This window comes from Stenella coeruleoalba (assembly GCF_951394435.1).
Source record: "Stenella coeruleoalba genome assembly, chromosome: 9".
In the NCBI taxonomy this organism is placed as follows: Eukaryota; Metazoa; Chordata; class Mammalia; order Artiodactyla; family Delphinidae; genus Stenella; species Stenella coeruleoalba.
In genome coordinates, this window is record NC_137155.1 from 57,923,335 (window position 1) to 57,948,853 (window position 25,519).

The window sequence follows — 25,519 nt, forward strand, 5'->3', positions numbered from 1 at the left end:
GTGTTTGACTTGGAACCTTTCATCATCCTTCTGTGACTCCGAAAATGAGAGAAAGAATTGCTAAATTTTTATTCTCCATTAAGAAAAAGGAATTGAATGCTTGTTTCTCTCTTTTTGTTTGATATAAACATTTATAATTTTTTTTGTCCTCCCAGCCCCCTAAAATCAGGCTTAACATGGACTCTGTAGATATTTTTGGCCTTATTTTAGCTAAATCATGTTTTCCAGTTAAAAGAGAGTTATTCCACACCTTGCAATGTGTATTCGAACGATATGAACTCCAGAAAGTCAACTGTGGGATCTCCTCGCCTGAAGTTGTCCAGAGGGAGGCTTGGGAAGCCCTCCCATGTCACAGACTTCTACACATCATGTTGCTCCTCTGGGCTTTATGGTTTTATTTTCTTCCATATTCTCATTTTATTTAAAGGGCTGGAAGATTATGGGTGGCCACTCGGCATCGTCATTAAGGCGAGGGGAGGGGATTAGTGAATTTATTAGTTCATACTTGCCACTGACTTTTGAGGAAAAGGTCCCATTTATGATCCCTCGGTCTCTGTTTTCAGATCAGACTCCAACCCCAACGAGATTCCTGAAGAACTGCGAGGAGGTGGGGCTCTTCAATGAGCTGGACTGCTCCCTCGAGCATGAGTTCAGGAAGGCTCAAGAGGAAGAGAGCAGCAAGCGGGTAGGTTTGCTTGGACGGACACCTGGACAGGTGTCTCCTCTAGCACCTGCTAGAAACATCTGCATGGGAACTAGGTGGCACCGCAGACTGTGCTGATAATGCTCTAAAACAGCATTTATCCGTTTGCAAGTGTTTGATGGTTTTTGTTTTTGAAAATGGATGAATCCCTGGTTGTAGAATCCAAGGCTAGAAAAATCATGGGAAAAGCAGATTATCTGAAATATGAAATTGAAGCCAAAATAAAGTTACCTGATTCTTGACCTGAGTCAGAAAAACTCACAGAATTGTTCTATTCAAAAGTTGTTGTTTTACTGTGCTAAATAAGAGCAAGCTTTACCTGCGTGGTGAGTGCAAAAGACAAGGGTCAAGGGGTAAGATGACAAGCGAAGGATTGTAGCAGTAGAAGAGAGGATTTCACCTGATTTTGGCCCAGGTTGTAACTGTCTGATTTGCATAATCTTCCTGGTATCTCTCCACCACGTTCATAATTCCTTCCTGGTCATATTATTGAACATCTGTTGTTGTGGGAACAAATAGGTTCACTATAAGTGTGGATTATTTGTCCTTACAAATGTAGAAAAGTCACTTTACGAATCCCTCCAGAATATAGTCAGTTTTTATTGTAATGTCGTGTAAAGTGATTTAAAAATCACTTTACCAGATTAAGGAAAAGAAATAGAGTCACAGCTAAATATGATAATGAAGCTTTTTGGTGTTTTTAAACTTTTTTGATAGACCATTATTGAATGCCCACAATGTACTAAACAACAAATTAGATACATCCCATGAACAGAGACTTAGACTGTGAAAGCTGGTTGAAAGGAAGCGCCGGCTACATCGTAATGGATTCTGAACTTCCAGCTGTTCCATCCGGAGAAGAAATTTTAAAAGGTTCTGATATTTCTCTAAGTGTTTCAAAACCTTTGAATCCTCCTCTATGTGAAATTATAATAATCCCCCTCCACCAGATTTTTCATGTCACATTCTCACATCAAAATAGCCATTCAGTCTGTACTGCTTTCGGAAAAATCCTGAAAATAGGTTACAAGAGGGGTTTAAAATCTCAGTCAACTCATTTGATTTATAATTAGTCATTCATACTTGACAACGCCCCTACACCCGCCCAGTGAAGCGCCTTTTTTCTTTTTCAAAGCAAACACTTATTTAGCACTTATTTGCCAGACACTGTTCTGAGCACTTGATATTTTTAACTAAATAAAAAAGGAGGCATGCATTCTATATTTCATTGCAATAGAAATAGATTTTTAAAAAAACATAAAAACAGCAAGGGACCGAGGAACCAAAAAGTCTAGTAAATTTCCTCTGGTTGAGTAATAAATTTAGCTTTGCTGATGGACATGGCATATGTAGATGACTGAGGGATTAAGTTCATTCATTCCTTGAGATAGTCAAGGTTGGCTTCTTCCAAACTATAAGAAAGGTGTGTACTTGGTCTGTATCGTCTTCATTTCTGATAGAAGGGTTTTAATCGAAGTGTATACCCTTAATTTTCCCAAAGACATTTTCCAAGATTTAACAGCTTTAGGAAGCCCATGGTCGGGGGGCGGATTTAGATCTTCTCCTTTGCATAGTACTCATGATCTCCTATATGAAGCCCCATGGGAGGAAATTCTTGCAGATCTGAATTCCAGGAAATAGTTTGCTTCCCCTGAGGAACTGAAATATTTTCTCCTCGTGGACATGAGAATCCTGTAACCAGTTCTGTTTCTCTTTTTGCTTTGACTGCTTGTTAACGTGAAGCCGAGTTGACTGCTTAACTTTGAGAACTTTTTAGAACACTGTAATGAGCATTTTACTCCCCCCACGGACTAGATTTTCAGTTCCAGTTTATATTTCCTCTGGTCCCGATTTTTAATTTAAGAAAACATTTTCATGCTATACATTTTTTGTGTGTGTGAGTTGCTTTTGATCCTTTTTGGGTTGAGTACAAATAATTAAATGCTAAAAATTAAAATAATTAGGCAAGCAAAGTTGAGGAGGACTATTGTCACTGTAGAAATAGTCTTTTTCTCTTTCACATGTTGCTCTTAGCAACACTAGTCATGTGATGACTTTGAGATGGGTATGTGGGTGGGGGACCCTGCAGCGAGTTCCCCCCATGGTTTTGGGGTGGGCCCCTCAGGAGACCAGTGTCCCACACCCCAACTTCACTTTCACACACTAGAAGTTGGACAGCGTTCAGACTGTTGAGGTATCCTCTTCCATTGCCTCGTTCAAACTAGAGGGCCATATCCAGCCTCGGTGACCGTGACTACACATTCTTGAGGCCTAATTCAGGATGACTCATCCAGTGGCCAGATGGGCTGTGTTGGTGGCTTCTGCCCTAGCATTTCCTTGGAAGCCACAGGATGGGGAAATGAGGAGTAGGAGATGCTCTCCAATCTGCCAACATACTTTTTTTTTTTTGCGGTACACGGGCCTCTCACTGTTGTGGCCTCTCCCATCGCGGAGCACAGGCTCCGGATGCGCAGGCTCAGCGGCCATGGCTCACGGGCCCAGCCGCTCCGCGGCATGTGGGATCTTCCCGGATCGGGGCGCAAACCCGTGTCCCCTGCATCGGCAGGTGGACTCTCAACCACTGCACGACCAGGGAAGCCCCCACCAACATACTTTTACACATCCCTTTGACCACATTACTCCAGCTCCGAACATCCCTGGCACACTGCTACCCCCAGCTCCTACTTCATTTGTTTGTTCCCTGCTTGAAATGTAGGAATACAAGTTCTTTTTTCAACGCATACCTTGTCATCATTAACATTTGTCTTCTTCCTCCCTCTCACTCCACATTCAGATAACTATTCCTTTTTAATTTGAAGCTCCAACTCTCTTCTAATTTATTTTTCTCTGAGACTTTTAACAGAAGACTTGCATTAGTTCCCTCAGCAAGTTTTAGTAAAGTGGGAGATGGATTCATTTATCGGGAGAATTTGCTTAAAAAAGGTTTTTGCTTGAACTTTCTAAGTACTTTAACACAGAAATGTTAGAAAGACTGGACTGGTCCTTCCCTCCACCTTTAAAATTCTAGCTGAAGTTTGGTCTAGAAAATTCTCTCAAAGAGCAAATAGAGAATTGATCCTTGTTTAGCCCGTGTGGCTGTTGGGGAAAATTCTGTTCTACAGACTGTATTTAATCCTGACACCCTTTTTCCAAAGCATCCCAATGTGTGTATAGAATGAGGACAGGCAAGAGGCAGGTAATGACCAATAGAAAAAGCCCCAATGTCTGTATCCATAGCGTATATTATATAACAGATGACACATTCCATAATTGCCTCAGTCTTCCACCGTAGTATAAACCCATAGCTTCAAAACTCTCTAATGAGAGATATTTTTTTTCCCTTGGAAAAGCATCCTTCACTAGCAGTATCACAAATCTCAACTTGCCTACGGCTTAGAAGTCAGGCTGGTCCTGAAACAGATGAGAAACTTTTGTTCATCATTTATTCACGCAATAAATATTTTTGAGGGCCCACATTGTGCCAGGAACTGTCCAAGGCATTGGTGAATATACCATGGACTAAAGCTGATTTTGAAACAAAAAAACAAAAAAAAAATCCCACCCTTCAGGTAGCTTACTTCTCATGGGCAAGACAAACAGTAAGCAAGTAAAAACAATAAAATGTATAATATGTCCATAGGTGATAAGTACTATAGAGAAAAATATGTAGCAGGGAAGAGGCACAGGGAGTGCTGGGGGTGGTCTGGGTGGGCATCACTGGTAAGCGGACATGCAGCCAAGACCTGAAGGAGGAGAAGGCTGAACCAGGTGCGTACTGGGGAGGAGAGTGGGGAGAGCAGCGGGTGCAAAGCCCTGAGGCTGGAGGGCGCTCTGTGGGCTGGAGGAACTGCAAAGAGCAAGGTACGTAGTGATGCAAAGAGTGGGCTGAGGGGGCCCGTCCAGGAAGGCTGTGTAGGCTTCAGCTTTTATTCTGAGTGAGATGGAGAACTGTAGGACAGTTGTAAGCAGAGGTGTGATAGGATCTGACTTATATAGTAGAAAGTTTACTTGGCTGCCTAGTTGGAAGTAAACTGTTGGAGGGGAGTGGCAAAGTGAGACCAGGTAGGATGGTATTCAAAGAATCTAGATTAAAAATGATGGCAGATTACTCCAAGGTACAGATGGAGGGGGTGGTTAGACTCTGGATCTAATTTGAAGATAGAGCCAACAGGAATTGCTGATGGATTACATCTGGGGAGTAAGAGGTGAACTTCAGGATGAACCCAGGTTTTTGACCTCAGCAACTGAAAGGATGGAGCTGTCTGTGGGAGGAACAGGTTTGAGGGGAAAATTGAGGAGATTTTTGCAGACTTGTTAAGTGGAAACATCTAATGGGCAAATGAATGTATAGGTATGTAATACAGGACCTGTCTGAAGATGTAAACTGGGGGTCGTCGGCATGTAGGTGGTGTTTAAATACATGAGACTCAATGAAATGACCTGGGCCAGGAGTGAATGGAAATGAGGTAGAGAAGAGGTCTGAGCAGGGAACGTGACAGAGTCCTCCATCCTCCAAGACAGAGCCTTCAAGTCTCCTCGGTGGGCAGAGATGACACAGAAGACCATGAGGCATGAAGAGTCAAGTCAAATATGGGAACCCTAGCAGTAATACTGAATGGACTCCAGTAACTGGCAATCGACATGCCGATTTTGTGTTCCACGTTAGAGGAAGAAACAAAAACAAAAGATATTTTTTAAGAAGGGTGAATTGACCTTTCACATTTGATTTCTTTTTTAAAAGAGAGATCCAACAGTACATATCTAGGAGGTGGCAGATAGCTTCATCATATGATAGCAGTTGTGTGGGAGTGTCTGTGTCTGTATGTATAAGAAAGGAAGGGGAGTTGAAAGGACTACAAATGAACTCCTTTGTCTTGCTGAGAGAAATATAACATTACAGCCTAACGTGGTGAAGGACCCTGAAGATGAAAAGCGCGGTGTATAAGTGTTAAGTGTTGTTATTCTCCCCTAGGACCTAAATCTGACTCATTATGCTGATGCAGCAATAGCAAATTAGGGCATTTCCATGCTCTAGAATTCCTACCCAAATGATGAAAAGTGCAGTCTATTCCCAGAGGGTGTTGACTGTTTAACACATGGGAACAGGGGACAAGCTACAATCTTAAGATCTTGGATCCCAGCTCAACAGGAGTCATGGAACAGGGCATGGCCAGGTCAGCCTCAGCTCAGAAAAATCGGCTGCTCAATCTGATTAAATTCTGTACCTGGAAATCATGTCACCGGACACTACCAGTTACTTGAGGAGAGAGGGCGCAGAAAGGGAGGCGCTTTGCCTTCGTTACAGTCTTGCTCTATCAGCTACTATCAGGCATGGCTGCTCTCTGGGGAAGATGTGAGTGGCATTGTGTGAGTGGCTGCTGGGTGGAAAATAAAAGATACCAAGTTGAGCGAACTTGCAACAGCTGATGTTTCCGGTTATGTTAACATGTTGCTTCTATGATATTTGTGTAATACGATCCCCCACCCCAGAAGTCTGGAGAAAAAGAAACATTCTGAAACCTAAACTTGGTTTTATTGAGGTTTTGCAAATGTCACCATGTTTGCTAAATCCTAGTAGATGAGATTGTTTTTTATCTTTTTGGCTTTTTTTTTTTTCAATCAGCATGACTGAAAGGAAACACCCATTGGCAACGTCATTGAGAGATGACAACCTATTTCTTCCCCTACCCCAATAACTGGAAAATCTAACCCTTATATCATAAGAATTCTCTTGTCCTCCCCCTCCATTTCAGCACACTACAAATGTAAAGCGCTTTCAGCTCTCTCCTTATAGGTTTAAATTGTGCTCTCAGCCTAGATGGAATTTGATGCTGGAAGAGAAGCTGGCTTGGTCTTTGCATCCCACTCAGTGGAATGACTAAACCAGTGGATAAACTGGAAGCTATTTCATGAGTTTTAGTTCCCTGGGATTTAGGATTAACGAGTACAATCTTAACAGAGATTATTAAGAGTTGGTATCCACTTCCACATATGTCAGTGAATCATGATGTGATCTCAGGCTCAATTTTAAAATGGAATGGGAGAGAAAAAACAACTCATAGAGTTGGTTTCTTTTATTTGTTTTTTGGTGGAAAGTCAGGGTATCCTCAAAGTTGCAAAATGCATCGTCTGTTGCCCTGCAAAGAGTGAGCACATAAAATCAAGTATCTTTGACGTGGATGATGAGGGAGGGAAGGCCCACGGCTCTGAGGAAAACTGACCCAGATGGGTACTGGGTGTTTGCTCATATCCTCCCTTGGACAGTTTGTATATTTGGCTAATTTGGACCTTAATGGATGAGTCTTCACAATCTAACTTTCACATTAAAGAGAAAATGTCTCTTGAGGCTGAGGGTTTACTTTCTAATGCTAAATCATCTGGCAGTTCATGACCCTGCCCTCAGCCAGTGTTAGGAGCCAAATTAAAAGGGGGTGGTCACTGGTAATGGCAGATGAATGGCAGATGAATGGCCTGTGAGTGGCAGGTTTTATTGTTGTTCAGTGTTTTTTTTGGTGTAGGTTTTATTTATATTTGCTGTCACATGACATTTGTTCTGACAAGACTGAGGTCTCTGCCTGAGGTCTTTTTGAGAACCGATTATAAGGTTTTCAGAGGCTGAAGTTTGAATTAGAAAGTTTTGCATTCATCCCATGCAGTGATGGGTGTTCTCCTGTGAGATACTGATGTTTCCATTTGAAGCTGTGGAGTAGAAGAGATTTGGAGGACCGGATCCTAAGATACAACATGAAGATTGCTAGAGGAAGCTTGGCATTGATTTTGGGAACGTCTATTTGTGTTGGAAATACTGCAGAATAAAATAGTATTTTCTTGCACCAGTATTTCCTATTCAGTTGTGACTGGGTATGGTAATAATCAAAGTATTTCTATAGTCAGGAAGCATATCTGACATGTGGGACATTTTGAACATGTTATTAATGATAATTTGATTTTGGTCCCACTAGTTAACAGGGAATAATTATAGGTGGTTATGGCAGTACTACATTCCCATTTTAAATACAGAACAATAACCTATCGAGAGAGACAAAAAGAGTTGATAGGCGTCCACTAAGGGGGACCAGTGACAGGGGGTGCATATCCTGGCTTTTATCCTACGTCTCTGACTGTGCTCCCTCTGCCTCCTTGTCTTTTGCTGTATCCACTTTCGGTTGGTTTCTGTTTACACCTTCTCTTCAGAAAACTTGTACATTCTCATAACCTAGCAATCAACTCCACCCAACAATTCCTTTACCTGTCCTCACCGTGAATATTCATCTCTACTCTCCAGCTGTTACCAGCATTCCCACTTGAAGATGCCGCTGCTGTTTGTAACGTACTGTGCCCAGAACTGTGCTCAAGGCTTTCCTGCAGAAACTCATTGCCATGTCTAAACCCCCCCACCTGCCTCTGAGTCTGTCAGAGACATAGTTCATCCACCTCAGGAGGCAGCTTTGCCTTCCCTCCCTCCTTTGCACCCCATCAGCTTCCTTAGGCCAGAATCCTCATCTCTTCTCTTTATTTTCCATTTCTATCACCTCAAGTCTAGCCCATCATCACTTCCTGCTGAGTTACCTACCGCTGCACATTCCAAGAAAATGTTTTGACCTCTAACCCAACTTTAAAGAAATACCTAGAATTACGTATTATCGCAAAATTGAATGTATTTTTTAATAAGTGAAAACAAACCGAAATATTTAGATGTAAAAAAAAAATTGTTCTTGAAAGTGTTTGCCTCTCACTTGTGGTTAAGTTGAAAGTTCCTCCAAGTACTGTCATTGTTAAAAGGTAGAGGGGTTGGTGTGGGATGTCATCAGTATAAAAGGGAGTGCTTTGGGAGCTGTTAAACTGCAATCTTGATTCTAGGAGATTCTATGCATGGAATGCATCTAAAAGGACCAAAGCAGGGATGGGGGTGGGATGGGGAGGGGCACTTAAAAACTGAGTCACGGGTTTCCCTGGTGGCGCAGTGGTTGAGAGTCTGCCTGCCTATGCAGGGGACATGGGTTCGTGCCCCGGTCTGGGAGGATCCCACATGCCGCGGAGCGGCTGGGCCCGTGAGCCATGGCCGCTGGGCCTGCGTGTCCGGAGCCGGTGCTCCGCAACGCGAGAGGCCACAACAGTGAGAGGCCTGCGTACCGCAAAACAAACAAACAAATAAAAACAACAACAAAAAAAAAACTGAGTCACTCTGCTATACAGCAGAGATTGGCACAGCATTGTAAATCAACTAGATTTCAATAAAAAAAAAAATTAAAAAGACTAAGAAAAGGAACTAAAAATGGCCCAAAACACAATGGAGCCCTGAAGCTCTTCAGGCACCATCATCAACCCAGACTCGGGTTGTGAAGATCGCTTGTTTGGCCTGCCTTCCCATCAGGCGGGCTTACTGTAGCTGATAATTAGTCCAATTGGATTATTTGGCTGGGAGGCTCCTCACTAAAATAATTACGAAGCTCAGCTTTAAGAGCCGAAAAAAGGGCAGCTTTTCCCAGCTGGAGACTTTCTCATCAGGGTGCTTTCTCTGTTTGGGGGTTGGGTTGGGATCTCAGCTGGTTAAAATCACTCCTTACCTGTCCTGAGGCAGGCAAGCCAGGCTGGGATTTCAAGGTATTAACCCAAATGGAATCACAATGGCGAATGGACGCTCTCCTCTGAAGGAATCCATTTCCAGCTGTAATTCAGGACTTGCAACCCACCAGACTCCCGCAGCAGTGGGTGTGTACCTGGGGCCAGGAGGCTTTTGCATCTGCCTAGGGAGCATGTCCTGTCCTCCGCGAGGCCCTGCATTCATGCTCCCGAAAGCAAGCAGGAAAACAGATCGGTTTTCTGGGCTGGATTAAAACAAAATGACTAAAAGATGAAGCTTCCGTTCTGGGCAAAAAAAACAACGCTCACATTTAGAAAATTGGACCACATGTTAGCCGCACTGAGCATCTGCAGCTAAGAATCACTTACCTGGGCCCCTCACAGAGATGTGAGGAAAAAAATGACACCAGGAAAGGAGGAAAGGAAAAGAATATAATAATTACAAGAGTCTCTGCTTCCATCATCTCATAAATCCAGGTGAACATTAAGTATGGTTAAGAGCAGGTATGGGAGTGATTTACTCTGGGAACCCTGCTTTAGCATTCGTGTGCTGTTAAGTTATTTCCATATTGATAAGGCTGAGGCCAGGAACTGGGATTCCACACATTCCTCCTGTCCGTGTTGCCAGCGTGTTGGCTGTCGACTCAAACCTGGGGTGCGGTGTCTGATTTTAGTACCAGAACCCTGGAGGAACAGTTTCCTTGTCCTTAACCCAACTTCCACCAAAACCCAAAAGCCTAGGAAAGCTGATAAAACGGTGGATTTCCCCCCCTGTACCACATTCCTACACTTTGGGGAACTGGCCCTTCTGCTGACCCACAGAGGCTGGTTGGATTGGAGAGGAGGTCAGGCCTTCCCTGGGGTGGCCAGGCACAATCACCTGCTGGCTCCTCCCTCTTGGGCTGGGATGCTTCTCATATGCTAGGAATATTGGCTGCAGACTTCTCCAGAACGTAGCTGGGCTTCCCTTTGTTTCTTGCTTTCTGGGATATGAAAGGCTATTTTTAGCCTCTTCGAACCTGTGGCTCTTCCGTGTGATGGGGCCGGTTTCTCCTTTGGCTCTAGAGGGAAATGGAATGCCAGAAGGGCTTTACGCTCAGCATCTCCTCTAAGCGCATATTTTCTAATAAAACTCACTAGCGTTGGCAGAATCAGACTGTTGTGTATGGAGATGATATTTGGACTTTTTGACCTGAAGGCGAATGTGAGCTGTTTTACTGGACAGCTTTGGAGCTAGAAGGACGGATTGCCCCACCTGCAAGCTCTCCCTTCATTGTCCTGCATGCTGGGGGCTTCCCCAGTCTTCTCCGTGAAGTGGGGCAAACCCCGCATTTTGGGTTCAGCGTGGCTGCAGCCCAGGCATCCCTGGGATCTGAGTTACAGGCAGAGCACACCATCTGTTATATGAAAACTTTGAAAGTTGATCACAGTGCTGACCGATCCTGCCTGAGTCGGGTGCCGGGCGCCGCCTTTCTCTGTGGCTTTATGTTTGGGTGGGGGCTTGTTTGGGCTCTGCAAACAGTCATGTCCCCAAAGAAGAAAAGCAGTCGTGTTTTGTGTGCCTGTCGGGTTGATTGACTACAGATGGTGCAGTGCCAAGCATTCCGAATCACAGCCGCTCTCACAGAAGTCGTCCCCTTTCTGGCTTCTCCCGGTATGGTTTGTTATGCACAGAGCTTAGGAACTTTCCCAGAGGATTTACAAACGTGAGGCTATTGCTGGATTCGCTGGCACAGTTGGTCCAGGCATTCCTGTTGGTCCAGGCATTTCCACGGCAATGTAGAGCACATGTGAGCGCCACCCTTCCAGCCCCATTTGGTTGGTCCCCAAGTGACCAGAAGGGAACAAGATGGTCCAGAATCCTGGCAGCCCCTTTTGTGGTGTGGTGTGCCAAAGTGCGACATACACTGTCATACCTCTGTGCTGCTCGTCCACTTGAAAACTGCCTCCCGACACCTCCTGCGCTAATCGCAACAGCTCCGGTGTGGATTGTGAAGTAAGGCGGAGTGTTGTCTGAATTCAGGACGAGAGCAAGAAAACCAGACTCCATCCCTCATTCTCTAAAAGTCATGCATGACTTCATTTTCTCACCGGTAAACCGGGCCTTTTAACTACCTTGGAGTTAAAAACATACATAGTTCAAATATATTGAGATCTGGAGCATAGAAAATAAAGCCGATTCCTAGGTACATGGTGTTAGATTCACATATTACTGCAACATCTCACCTCGTACATTCTTTCAGGTGACTGAAAGAAGTGTCCTAAAAGGGGTCCTGGGAACAGAATTCCAAGTCCACTTTCACAGAGACAGTAAGGCAGTGGTGACATCGCTGCCTGAAAGAACGTCTCTCCCCTTCATAGCAGGAGGAGGGGAAGAGCTCCTTATTCCAGATTTCTGCTAGATGTCTTTCTTTATTTGTATCATAATAATGCACATATACACAAGTACATGTCTTGGGCAAAGTGGGCCATCAGGCTTTGTGAATAATTCCTTGCTTTTCTGACCATTACCTAGTAGTGCCTACCATGTGCAATTCAACACCAGTTTTAATGACATTTGATGTCCAAGTACAGCTGCCTGCTGCCCTCTGTGAAGGTGGCACGCCTGATTTGCCCATCAGCTGGGTGTGAACTTAGGAGTGATTTCCCGTTAGTGGTGATGGATTTGCACGGATCCAAACACACACACCCGCCCATGGACCCCCTTTTGTGACCAGAAGCACATATTGCCAGACAGCTGGCCAGGGCCAGCGGTGCAGTCTGTGATCACAGGAGGGAGGAGCTGCTCTGACCTCATTAGTGCCGTTCTTCTAATTGAGGGTCTAACACTCACAGACTACAGCTACCCATGCCGCACTCCTAATACAATGGACTGGTATATTTTACAGAAAACAATGTTAACAATACTGATGGAGTAGTCCAAGCACTATTTTCTCTTCTGAGATTTTAAAATTTGCCCTTCCTAACGTCTTCTGCCTTTTAACAAAATCTCACCATACCTCAGCAAACTTGCCTAAATCGTGAAACAGTGGTTTGTTGCTGTGAAAGAACTCTGAGATTGCACATTTCTGTTTCAGTCAAACTGAAAGTGTAGAGGAAAGCTTGAGAAGCTCCTGTAGAATGGGGGACATCCTATATGTCTCTGATCTTAGCGTTCGGGTGGGTGTTAGGAGGTAGAATGTGAATGAGGCTTTGTGTGTATGTTAGGAATGGCTTGAAAGTAAGTTCGCCACTAAAATACTTTCCTTGGATGCTTTGTGGGATTTATTCAGCTCATCCTCCTGGACTCACTGGCTTTTAATCAAAGAGTAAATAATCACTCCAACAGAGCCATGCCCTGTACACATGAAATGTTTGACTCGGTACAGTTTTCAAACATCCGTTTACGGCTTACTGTGCTCATAACTCTTTCACCCAGTTCCTCCTCCTTCATTTGGAAGTCCTAGCCCCGACTTCCTCATCCCCTGCCCGGGGTGTTTGTGAAGCCCCTTTAATCTGTGCCGCTGAGACCATCTGACATATTAGCCAGCCGGAGAATGAGGTCCCGACCAAGATGACTAATATTTGCATTCGTCTTTCCGTTCTGTAGAAAAGAAGAAAGAGACCAATTCTGATTCTTAAAGTGGTCCTCATTTTCCACACCCCCTGGCAGAGGTAACCTGTCCTTGTGCCAAATGCCTTTCCCAACAGCTGTTTGGTGATTCTGTGTCACCGGGCTCACTGTAAAATCAGGCATATCCTTTTAATTACCTGTTCATATTTCAGCCATGCCGAACTCCATGGCACAGAGAGAGGGGAGAAACCTTCATTGTAATGGATTTTTAGTAAGACTATCTCGGAGATAAGAGTCCTAAATCTTGGCAGGCTCTTTAGAGCACACACTTTGTGATTGCACACAAATTCTTGGCTCCCTAGAGCTGTGTTGTAAGTGAAGTGCACTGCACGGGGCTGGGTAATAAGATACTGCAGATACATTTGAGAGCAAGGTACACTTTTGCTTTATTTATGAAGATAGACATGCTGGTTGAGGGCTTAATCACAGCTGATAAATCATTTTAAGAAAGCCTATTAGAACCATATGCTGATTTTTTTGCATTAATATAGTGTGTCTGTTTCCAGTCTAATAAGACAGGGTTTTCTCTCATGCTCTCTGTGTTTCTCCAGTGTGGACTATTTATCTGTTTAAGTGGTATCACTCGTGTGGGAGCATTTATCTCTTTAAGAGGTACCATTAATAAAATAAGGTGAAAGGAAAGGGGGAAGGAAACATGAGTGAAAGGGCCCATTGCACAATGCCTGTGTGTGTGTGTGTGTTTGTGCGTGTGCGTGTGCATGTGTGTTTATAGTATTACAAAGGAAAGAGTCAAAAAGCTGAGAACAGGAAACATCTCAATTAGAGTTTCGGAAAACCGTGGATTGGTCTTCACTCGGCATAAGGTAGTCATTTCAGCCCAGGTGGTTATAATACTATAGTAAAAGATTATCTGAATATGGGTGGGGGGGTGGAGTGTGCACTGACATTTTGGTTACCTCACTTCTCCCCAAGCTAGCAGAGGTCTGCCCCAGGAACAGGTCCCAAGGCTCTTTAATGAGAGCCATATTGGGGCTCCAACTCGGAGCCAAGTTCTGTTTTTCGCTAATTGCAGGGGTGCCTTGCAGATCTTTTCTATTATTTCCTGATTATACCCCTGCTCTTTTTATTATCTTGCCAAAATTCAAACAGTAATAATTGCATGATTTATTGTTTATTTATAACCCCTTCTACTGTGTCAATCACTGTATTAAATAGATTTTTAAAACAGCAGTGGCTTTTACCAAATGACTAGATTTCTTTTACCTTCCACAGAGAAGCCATGCATGGTGAATCTCACTTGGTATTCCTCAGAGTGCTTCCATGGCCCTCCCTCTCCAGAATCCTGTCTTTCTGACCGTATAAATAAGGGCTGGTTTTGGTGCACAGAGAGAGCTTGCGTGCCAGGAAGATGTTTTAGGAAAGGATATTAATTTATCCTTTAGGAGTATATCCAGGTTTGGGTTATATGACTCCTAAGTTTCTTTCCAACTCACAGTTTCCACGATTCTCTGAAAACTGCGTTTAGAGATAAGGATACGTGAAAAGCCCATTTTATACGAATTTAAACATAGTGGGGAAACCTGACACCAAGTTACTAGAAATTGAGATTATGAACTAGTAATCATAAAATTCACTACCATTCACTTAGGGGTCCCTACTATTTGTCAGGCATGGTGCTAGAAGTTTTGTTTACATTATTCCCTGATTGTTGCAACAATCTTATGAGATAATTGTTTTTACCTTCATTTAACGTAATAAGAAGTTAAAGCTTAGGAGTTTAAATAATTTGCTGAAAGCCACAAAGCTTGGAAGTTACAGATCCAGTATTTGTACATAGGACTGTCTGCTGGAAAATTCCTGTGCTTCCCACTACTTCAGCCTCTTCCTATCTTTATTTCCTTATGGTACCTGTATATTTTAATATACCTGCTAATTTACTTTAAAAAAAAGTTCGGTGGAAGCTTTGCAAAACATCAAGCTCTGCTTGATCTCCACAAACACATGAAAAAATCTTGATTGCACCCACTCTATCCTGGTCTTTAAAAATTCTTCTGTAGGCCCCCAGTTTCAGCCCCAAATTCTTCCGTGTTCTGTAGCTGCGGCTGCAGCAGCACAGCTGGCCCTGAAACCTCAGGAAAAAGGCAGCTTCTCTTCATAATGCATTTTTCAATGTCACTGAGGGCATGCAGTCCACCACCACCTCCCTACTCACCAAAATACATTAATTCCCGGTCCAAACCAGACCTGGGACCATCTCTAGTGTTGTGTAACATCCTCCTATGAGATATTTCCTTCCTTGCTTGCTCCTAGTGACCACTGCTTTCCTGGAGTAAGATGAACATTTGCCGAGTGGAGCTGTATTTGGAGCCTACATTAAATTCTAATAGAGTAATACCTGCTTGAATGCCCCCGAGGAGAGCACACTTAGGAGAATGCTGCTATGGTATCTTAGGACATTGCCTTGAACTGGGGGGGACGGTGGTTGCTACACCATTATTTCTGGGTGTCATAGGAATTTGGGCAGTAGGATAGAGTCATTTCTAATACGTAGGCTGTGGTCAGCGTTATATATTTAAACGTTTGATTTTAAAGGAAAGCTTTGTCGTGCACCTTCGCTCCACCCCCAACTTCCACCCCTGGAAATGTTTCTATTATGTCCTCCCAATTCAAGCCAACAAACTTTATTGACGGCTTAAGATGTCCCAGGTGCTGTGCTAGGGGGACCAGGTGCCAAGGCTGTGTTCTGTAGGGGAGCTGCTAGTCTGAGGGTACAGGGGGAAGCTTGGCTTTCTTGATGGGTCCTAAGCTCCTCTGGAATCACAGGTACAATAGAAATGGCAATGACTGTGGCTACTCAGTTTAGCTGCATATTCCTCATGACCTGACCCTGACTTAATTTACCAGTTTTCTCTTTTGTGTTATTTTCTCTCTTGTGTCTTTTCTGTTCCAGGAAAATGGAATAAGTCTCCCTTCCCTAAACCTATCTGTGTCTTCCCCACCTCACTGTGCTCTTGCCCACAACAGTTATCTCTACCTGGAAGGTGTTCCTCTCCCCTTATCTTTGACCAAATCTAACCCATTCATAAAAGCCTATGTCAGATGCCACCCCCATGAAGCCTTCTCTGATCCCCCCTCACCTGATGTAACCTGGGCCTCCCCGAATTCCCACATTACTTTTCAAGCACTTCTTGTGGCACTTCTACCTGCCTATGTCATGTTCTCCTATTCGCTGCATTCTCCTCTCTCCCCTCGACTGTAAGCCGTGTTGTTGCAAGGCACTGCCTAGCCCCTTCTGTCACTCCCAGCACCATTGCCTCACACATGGAAGAAGCTCCATGAAGAATTATTGGAATGGGTGAATGAATGAACATAAACGCATGAATGAATGTCCTTATACAGCAAGATTACTTTACCTGGTTTATCCGAGGCAAGGAGAACTGAAGGGCCTTGTACGGCACTTTGAGAGGTCTCTTAAAGCGTTTCAGTATCCATTTTCTTTTCAAGAAATTTGCTAATCCATGAAGGAGCTAGGATGACTGAGGATGAAAAATACCCAGCAACATAGTTATTGGTTAATAGTATACCGTGTAGAGAATCTTGAATTGAAAGCAAGAAGGCTTGGAATGAGGAATTCATCTTTTCATTCAGCAGTGTTTTATATGTGTCAGTCATTGGGATGCAATAAGATATCACTTAAAATGCCAGCACTTATAATAAAGTGTGACAAGTGTTTCGTACCATAATAGTAAAATAGGACTAAACTAAGGATTTCCTAATGCAGTAGTGTGTGTGTGTGTGTGTGTGTGTGTGTGTGTGTGTGTGTGAGATGTGGGGAGAGTGGTAAGTTAGGTTAAGTAACGTAACATTATGAGCCTTGGTCTTCTCATCTGTAAAATGGTGATAATAATTATTTATCTCATAAAGTGTTGCTGATGGCAAACAAAGTCCCCTATGTAAAGCACTGTAATGTATATGCAGTGGTGCTCAATAATTCTTGTTTTCTTCCCCTTCACTATATGTATGCCCAAGGCTGCTGAGACCTTAGTGCCAAATCTGCGGTGGGAAACTAAGCAAATACTCTATGCCCATAATTTTTCCTGGATTTTAGGTGGTAGTTGTGACTCAGAAGTCCCTTTCATCATTGCAATGGGCCAAGAGACTAAAACCTTCCAAAGCCTTTAGTCAAAACTCGGAGGTGGGTTTGGTGTCTATGATCCGTACCCAGCAGGAGACAGTCTTCTGTTGTTACAGGTGATTCTTATATAAATCCAGAGTCTTAGGGCTTCCCCAACATTTTCTTTCACAACCCAGGTAGTGAGTATACCCACTATTTATTTTTAGGAAGGTTTGGCAGATGTTGGCTAGGCTGATTTCCAGGTCAGAAAAAATGTTCAAGGATGCTTTCTTCCGAGCAATGTAGTAGAAGTTCCCATGGGGCAGATGGAAATGAAACCGTAACATCTTTAGAACACACTCACCTATTCCTCAGTTACTTATCCGCAAAATTGCTGATCCTGTGGATACCATCTCATTTTGTCTTTTTTGGCATTTGAATAGCTTCCTGGAACGATGTGCTTCTTCCAGCGTCTGGGTGTTGAGGACCACCAGAGCTTTGGTTACTACAGAACATTGTTGGTAAAGAAAAATAAAAATAAACCCTCTTTGGGGCAGGTTGAGTTCATGGTTTAGGCAAGTTTGGCCTGATTGGAGAAAACAGTCTGCATGGCCAAGTGGACTGGCCATGCTGGCCATTTCAGGGCCAGCTATACACAAAAGAGGTGCCGCTTGCCTGCCACTCCTGGTCCTTCTGGGGTGGGTAGGAGAGAACATGGGTATTGCCTGGGTCCACACCAGCTTGGAGCAAAGGCCCTGAATCATACAGTTCACTCCTTCTTGCTTTCTTTTTTGTCACAAATATTACAGATGCAGAGACCCTCAATTCTCTACTTGTGGTATCTGATTTATCCATACCTTATTACACCCCTTACCAAGAATGGGAAAACTGGGAAATAGTAAATCCATGATGGGGGCAGAATGTTGACTCTTCCACCTTGTATCAAAGGAGGGCAACCCATGAGGGAGTTAGAGCTGAGACATGACAAATACCCTGGCCATTTGCAGTGAGAAATGCCAATATGGGCTTTTCCAGTTTCCAAGAACTAGTTTGGGACCATCACAACCACAATTACTATTATCCCTTCCTAAGTAAGAGCTGAAAGACCAACTTTCTGCCCCAGTGAAAGCCTGTCCTCCTGTCTTTCCTTTTGCTACCAGAACCAAATAGCCAAAGGTCAGTGCCACACAAGTACTTCTATTTCAGGGTTTACCAAAATGTCTTCCCTGGAAAACTACTCCTGAGAAATATACTGCATCAGAATCCCAGCATCACCAGCATCACCTGGGAACTTGCTAAAAAGATAGATTCTAGGACCCCACTCCAGACCGATTTGGTAAGTCTGGGTGTGGCAAGTCCCAAAGTAATGCTGATGCTGCTGGTCTGGAGACTACTTTGAAAATCACTGTTCTAAGGAAATGCTGCTCTAAGGATTCCTTTGTCAAGAGGTTCACTGTTCGTTTAATCTTACTCTTCTCTTGGGGATTCACAATGTACGTTGGCATTTTAAAGGCTTGAAGAGGTCCTGCGTGAAAGAGATCTTGCTCAACCCACCATTTTTTTTTTAACATCTTTATTGGGGTATAATTGCTTTACAATGGTGTGTTAGTTTCTGCTTTATAACAAAGTGAATCAGTTATACATATACATATGTTCCCATATGTCTTCCCTCTTGCGTCTCCCTCCCTCCCACCCTCCCTATCCCACCCCTTCAGGCTGTCACAAAGCACCGAGCCAATATCCCTGTGCCATGCGGCTGCTTCCCACTAGCTATCTACCTTACTACGTTTGTTAGTGTGTATATGTCCATGACTCTCTCTCGCCCTGTCACAGCTCACCCTTCCCCCTCCCCATATCCTCAAGTCCGTTCTGCAGTAGGTCTACCTCTTTATTCCTGTCTTACCCCTAGGTTCTTCATGACATTTTTTTCCCTTAAATTCCATATATATGTGTTAGCATACAGTATTTGTCTTTTTCTTTTTGACTTACTTCACTCTGTGTGACAGACTCTAGGTCTATCCACCTCATTACAAATAGCTCAATTTCGTTTCTTTTTATGGCTGAGTAATATTCCGTTGTATATATGTGCCACATCTTCTTTATCCATTCATCCGATGATGGGCACTTAGGTTGTTTCCATCTCCGGGCTCTTGTAAATAGAGCTGCAATGAACATTTTGGTACATGACTCTTTTTGAATTTTGGTTTTCTCAGGGTATATGCCCAGGAGTGGGATTGCTGGGTCATATGGTAGCTCTATTTGTAGTTTTTTAAGGAACCTCCATACTGTTCTCCATAGTGGCTGAACCAATTCACATTCCCACCAGCAGTGCAAGAGTGTTCCCTTTTCTCCACACCCTCTCCAGCATTTATTGTTTCTAGATTTTTTGATGATGGCCATTCTGACTGGTGTGAGATGATATCTCATTGTAGTTTTGATTTGCATTTCTCTAATGATTAATGATGTTGAGCATTCTTTCATGTGTTTGTTGGCAGTCTGTATATCTTCTTTGGAGAAATGTCTATTTAGGTCTTCTGCCCATTTTTGGATTGGGTTGTTTGTTTTTTTGTTATTGAGCTGCATGAGCTGCTTGTAAATTTTGGAGATTAATCCTTTGTCAGTTGCTTCATTTGCAAATATTTTCTCCCATTCTGAGGGTTGTCTTTTGGTCTTGTTTATGGTTTCCTTTGCTGTGCAAAAGCTTTGAAGTTTCATTAGGTCCCATTTGTTTATTTTTGTTTTTATTTCCATCACTCTAGGAGGAACCCACCATTTTTGTAACTTATTATTTGACCACAGAACCCTTCTCTTTCTGTGGAATAGCCCTTGACATTCCATGGAGCCATAATCCTTTGCAACCAGCTTTGCATGACTGCAGTGGAAAGAGCTTGAGATATCTTGACTTATTGGTTTTGTGGCCTTACCAAGTCACCTAACATTTCTGAGCCTTCATTTCTGTCTGCCTTGTAAAGTTATGGTGGGGTTTAGGCATAATTATATGTAAAGGGCCTAGCAAGTTGCCTTGCTTGCATGTAGAATATACTTAATAAATGGAAAGTGTGTTTTGTCTAGTTTATGTCAGAGCTATGTTGACATTTGTTCCACCCCTACTCTCTTTGAATGTACTGTCACTTCAGGACATTTTGAACGTGTCCAAAGATTTCTTGAAACTTGGGCCCATAGTTTCTGTCTTCAAGTGAGTAGCTCTTCTTGATATGGACTCTAATTGAGTCATCACCAACTGTTCTGTAATTGTCAAGGAGAATATTTTCATGATGAAGAAAAATAGCCAGCAGGAGAGTTTTTGAGGATGCTTTGACATCAAGAGTACATAGCCTTTTTTTTTTTTTGTGGTATGCAGGCCTCTCACTGTTGTGGCCTGTCCTGTTGCAGAGCACAGGCTCCAGACGCGCAGGCTCAGTGGCCATGGCTCACGGGTGCAGCCGCTCCGCGGCATGTGGAATCTTCCCGGAGCGGGGCACGAACCCGTGTCCCCTGCATTGGCAGGCGGACTCTCAACCACTGCGCCACCAGGGAAGCCCAAGAGTACATAGCATTTTGATTCTAAATTATGTGAAAGTAGTGTATAAGCTTTAATGTGCTATAAAAATGAGTGATTGTGATTATAATTATTATTACTTTAGCAAACGTTTTAGGTTCAGGAAAAAAGACTTGCCATTGCAGAGTTGGTGTGTTTCTCTGAAAAGGAAGAATATGATATTTCTTCCCCTTCTTTGGCCATCCTCTGACCATCATCCCTCTCAGAATCTCTTTGGGCGGACCTCTACAACTGTATGGGTTATATATGGGCCTGTCACTTCAAGGCTGGAACTCAGAGAGGCAATGAGAGGGTAGAACATCGAGTGACTTTTCAATAAGTCCTCACAACCCAAGGACACGCCCCAGTACTTCTGACGCAACAAACTTGGAGACAGGGGAATATGATTTATGAGGAAAGGCAACAGATTTTTGGTTCTTCTATGGGAGCAACTGGAAAGCTCTGGTCTGGAGCATGCAACTGGTTTCCATAACTTAATTGTGTGACCAGCTGGCCCCCTGGAAGGAGATGGGCTCCAATGTTCCCAGAATACGGGGAAGAGGTTGATGGACTGTGAGGCTCAGCAAAGCCTGAGGCCCACGGAGTAGATGCTGAGGCCAGGAAGGGAGCCTTCTCAGCATGGCTCCCTGCAGGGAGGCCTGTTGGCAGGCAGAGGAGGGTGTATCAGGAAAGTAGGAAAGGAGTGAGGCAAGGGGAAAAAAAAAATCACGGATGTCCCAAGTTTCCACAATTTTATCAAAAAATTTTCCATGACTCATCTTGTGACTTTCCCCCAAATTTAATGTGATAAAACCACTGCCCCAAGTATAATTAAACTGCAATTACCCAAGACCAAGGGGGTGGTGCATTTTAATCAACCTCTTCCTTCCCTCCACCACCCAATCCAAGGTGGGAAAAATAAAGAACACAAATTGTCTCTCTTCCTTCTTCCATCCTGATTCCCTTGCTCTATGGCCTTCTCAAAGGGGGAGCAAAACAGAAGGCATTCCAGAATAATTTCCTCCCACTCAAAAGTAGTGAAATAAAGTGAAAGCCATATAGAGGGTGCTGGAGGACTATGGCTTTTGCTTGTTTGTTAACTCAGCCCAATTTCAGGATATCTTCGGCTCCAACGCACTTTGCATTACATTTCCATATGGTAATCTGCCTTGAAGGAGGGGGTGTTTGGGACACTTGATCATAGCACTAGCTGCTTTTTGCTTAGCACCTACTATCTGCCAGGTGTCTTACAAACATTGTCTCTTATCCCGATAAGAAGTCCATAAGGCAGGTTTTATCACTTAAAATTTTACGGATGAGAAAGGAAGCTCAGAAATTCAGTTACTTGTTCTTAGTCACCCAGTGGTAGAGCAGGGATTTAAAAAGTCCCAAGAGAGTCCAATTCCAAAAGTCCCGTCTGATCCTGGGAAGGAGCAGTGATGAACGGAACAGGAACAAAAGCAATTCAGAGCTGCTGTTCTTGCTTTTGAATGCCTCCAGACTGTTTGTCACAGGCTCCAATCCACCCGACCCTTGTTTTTCTCACTATGACCGGATAAGAAGGGTCATGCTTGACCTGGAAGGTGTTGAAAGGCCTGCCGCTGAGTGCAGCTCATCGAAGGGGACCATGTTCGCCATTGCTGTGATCTGGGAAGGTGCTGTGGTCCAGCTGGACCCCTCTCCAGCTGCTCTGAGGTGGCTTGGGCTGCTGTCCAGAGTGCACTAAGCCATAGCCAATGTCAAGGACTCCTAACGTCCAAGCAGGAAACTGTGACTGAAAAGCTGAAAAAACATATGATCCCATAAAAAGCTGCCTCTGGGGAAAGAAGCCATTAGTCAGCCTTATTTATTTATTTTTTCTTCTTGCTGCAAAGTTCAATACAGACGAAGGGACTGTGATTATCATATAAAAGGCTATGCAAAATTGCCCTCCCTGTACAATGCTGGAGAAAACCTCATCCTGGCCCTTCCTTTATCCTGGCCCTTTGCCACAGTTAGCTTTGTTTATGTTCTTCAGATTCCTAATGCTTTGACCACAATTGTGATGGCCCACGTCGGAGCACAAGTGTGTCTCAAAATAAACAAGCAGAGTTGGAACTCTCCAGAGCCCCCTCTCATCTCCACTTCAGGCTTTTATCCTGCCTGATGACGGAGGCTGGAGGAATGGGGTGTCGGGGGCCTTATTAAGACAAGATCTTGTGCAGGAAAAATGTGCTTAATGAGCTTAGGAAATACCTTGTGGTCATGAAAGAGTAATAAAATATCCGCTTTCTTGGGCGAGATCAGGAAACCTTGACTGTCCACTCTGAGGTTTTGCCAGTTTTACTTGGGAATGTGCTTTTGGAAGGGCAAATGTTTTTTTTTTTTTAATGGGTGGCAGGAAAAAGACACAATATAATCTTTTGAGGAAAGCCCCATGGTCCACCCATGGATGCAAGTGAACCTCACTTCTTGTCCTTTAGCAATCTTTTGGTACTAGAGATGTCAAGTTGTTTTTTTTTTTTTTTTCCTTACATCCGTATTAGTTTCCTAGGGCTTCTGTAACAAAGTACCATAAACTAGGTGGCTTAGAACAACAGAAATATATTGTCTCACAGTTCTGAAGACTGAAAGTCCAAGATCAAGATGTCAACAGGGTTGATTCCGTCTGAGAGCTGTGAAGGAGACTTGGTTCCATGCCCTTCTCCTAGGTTCTGGTGGTTTGTTCCAATCTTGGGGTGTTCCTTGGCCTGTAGATGCATCACCCTGATGTCCACCTTCATATTCATCTGGTGTACTCCATGTGGGAGTGTCTCTGGCCAAATTTCCCCTTTTTATAAGGACACTAATCATATTGGATCAGGGGCCCACCCTACTCTATCTTAACTAATTACATCTGCAACAACCCTATTTCTGAATAAAGTCACATACTGAAATACTAGGGCTTAGAACTTCAACAAATGAATTTGGGTACAATTCAGCACAATAACACCATCTGACAGACTTATCCAGGTTCTGTTTTACCTAGGAATTCTGAAAATCAGCCAATACAGAGGGGTATGGAGACCCCAACTAAAAACCAAGGTTGAAATTTTATCAATGGAAAATTATTCATTACGTTTGAGACTTTGTTTGCTCTTGAAGCAGGATTTTGTAGGGCTTGAGGGAAGCCAGTGCCATGTCATGAGGACACTCCAAAAACCCTATAGAGAGGTCCATGTGGCGAGGAAATAAGGCCTCCTGTCAAGACAGTGGTATAAGTGACCCATCTTGGAAACAGACCTTCCAGCCCCAGTCAAACCTTTAGATGAATGTAGCACCAGCTAATGTCTTGACTGTAGTCTCATGAGAAACTCTGAGCCAGAACTATTCAGCTAAACTGCTACTGAATTCCTGACCTAGAGAAACTGTGAGATTCTAAATGTTTATTGTTTTCAGAAACTGAGTTTGGGGTAATTTGTTATGTAGCAATAGAGATCTCATATGGCACTCCTGCTACCCCAACCTTGGAAAAGCAAATCCGTATCTATTATAGTTTATGAACAGTATTATCCTGACAACATCAAGGGGAAAGAGTCCCAGACCAACAGTGACACAGGCCTTAGGGGTAGGAAATTTTTCTGGTTTTATTTGTTTGCTTTTTTTTTTTTTTTAACATCTTTATTGGGGTATAATTGCTTTACAGTGGTGTGTTAGTTTCTGCTTTATAACAAAGTGAATCAGTTATACATATACATATGTTCCCATATCTCTTCCCTCTTCCGTCTCCCTGCTTTTGTTTTTTAAAGAAATGGAGGAAATGAACTTCCAAAGCAATTGAAAATAGATATATTTTATCAACTACGAGCAATTTTGGCCAAATTGGCAATTTTGTTCACTTGAGCAGCAGGATAGTATAATGGGAAGAGTACAGAGTTTTGAGCCAAGCTGTCTGTGCTCAGATACCAGCTTTTACCAGCTGGGTGATCCTGGGGAAATTGCTTTACCTCTCAGCCTTAGTTTTCTCGTCTGTAAAATGGAATAATAATAATAGTACCCACCTTATACAAAACAGTTAATAAAGGCAATAACTTAGGACTGTGTTTGGCACACAGTAAGATTAAGTTCCTACTTTTGAGAATACAGGGGTGGGAATATAACATGAAGTGTCCCATAGTTGAATTACGACACATGTTGAAAGATGCAGCCTCTCAGGAAATGGGAACTCAGAACTTGTATGACAAAGAGAAGACTGCGCTTTCATAACCTACCTTCCTGAACCTTTAGACATACATGAACATAATAAACTTCAGGAGGAAAGGTAACTGTTCCTAGCTACAGAAGGGACACTAAGAGCGGATGACTTGTTCAGGGCCATATGACTCATGGAAACTATGATTGCCACATCACTTCCAGCAGTGCTGCTGTCCTCTTTCCTTTCATTTACACCTGCATTTTACATGGAGAAGGTGACCTAAGTCATATTGTCAAGAAGTCATCTCAGAAAGTGCCACAAGGATTTCCTGAAGTACACGGTGTTTTCAACTCTATTTGATAAATACATAAAGGCTAAAAGGCTAAAGGACATGTTAACAGGATTTTGAGCTCTGCATTTGACGTGACATTTTCTAAGAAGCCTTCAATGGACTTAGTCCTGTATTAGGCAGAGATGGCCTCCTCTTCTGTTCTAAAGGAGCTTGAAATCCCTGTGCCTGTTTTTACTTCCTGGTACAATAACCAAACATGAGCATATTGTGGGGTGCCCATCCTGAGCCAAAGCCTTGAGAGGTTGGACCTTGATCTCCTCTTCCCCTTCCTCCCCTCCCTCTCCTCTTTCTCCCCCCTTGTTTCCCTATCCACCCTCTTTCTCCTAAATGATGCTACATAGGCTGAGTCAATATCTCTTTTTAAAATAAAAAACAAGTGTCAACATTGATGAATCACAGTGACAGGTCAAATTTGAGACTCCAACATTTGCTTTTGTCACAGGGTTTTTCAGTTACATTCTGGGGACCCAGATCCTGTCACTCGACCCTGGAAAAGCAAATC

The 25,519-nt window shown here is 43.3% G+C and overlaps 1 protein-coding gene across 5 annotated transcripts in view; it reads left to right on the top strand.

Annotated features, from left to right (window-relative positions):
• Window positions 1–25,519, top strand: part of CREB5 (cAMP responsive element binding protein 5) — a 431,741-nt gene that overhangs the window by 115,698 nt on the left and 290,524 nt on the right. For all 5 annotated transcript variants that reach the window (XM_079931993.1, XM_079931994.1, XM_079931996.1 and 2 more), the window contains one exon: window positions 564–685. In XM_079931993.1, the coding sequence (XP_079788119.1) occupies window positions 564–685 (122 nt within the window). The remainder of the gene's footprint in view (window positions 1–563; window positions 686–25,519) is intronic.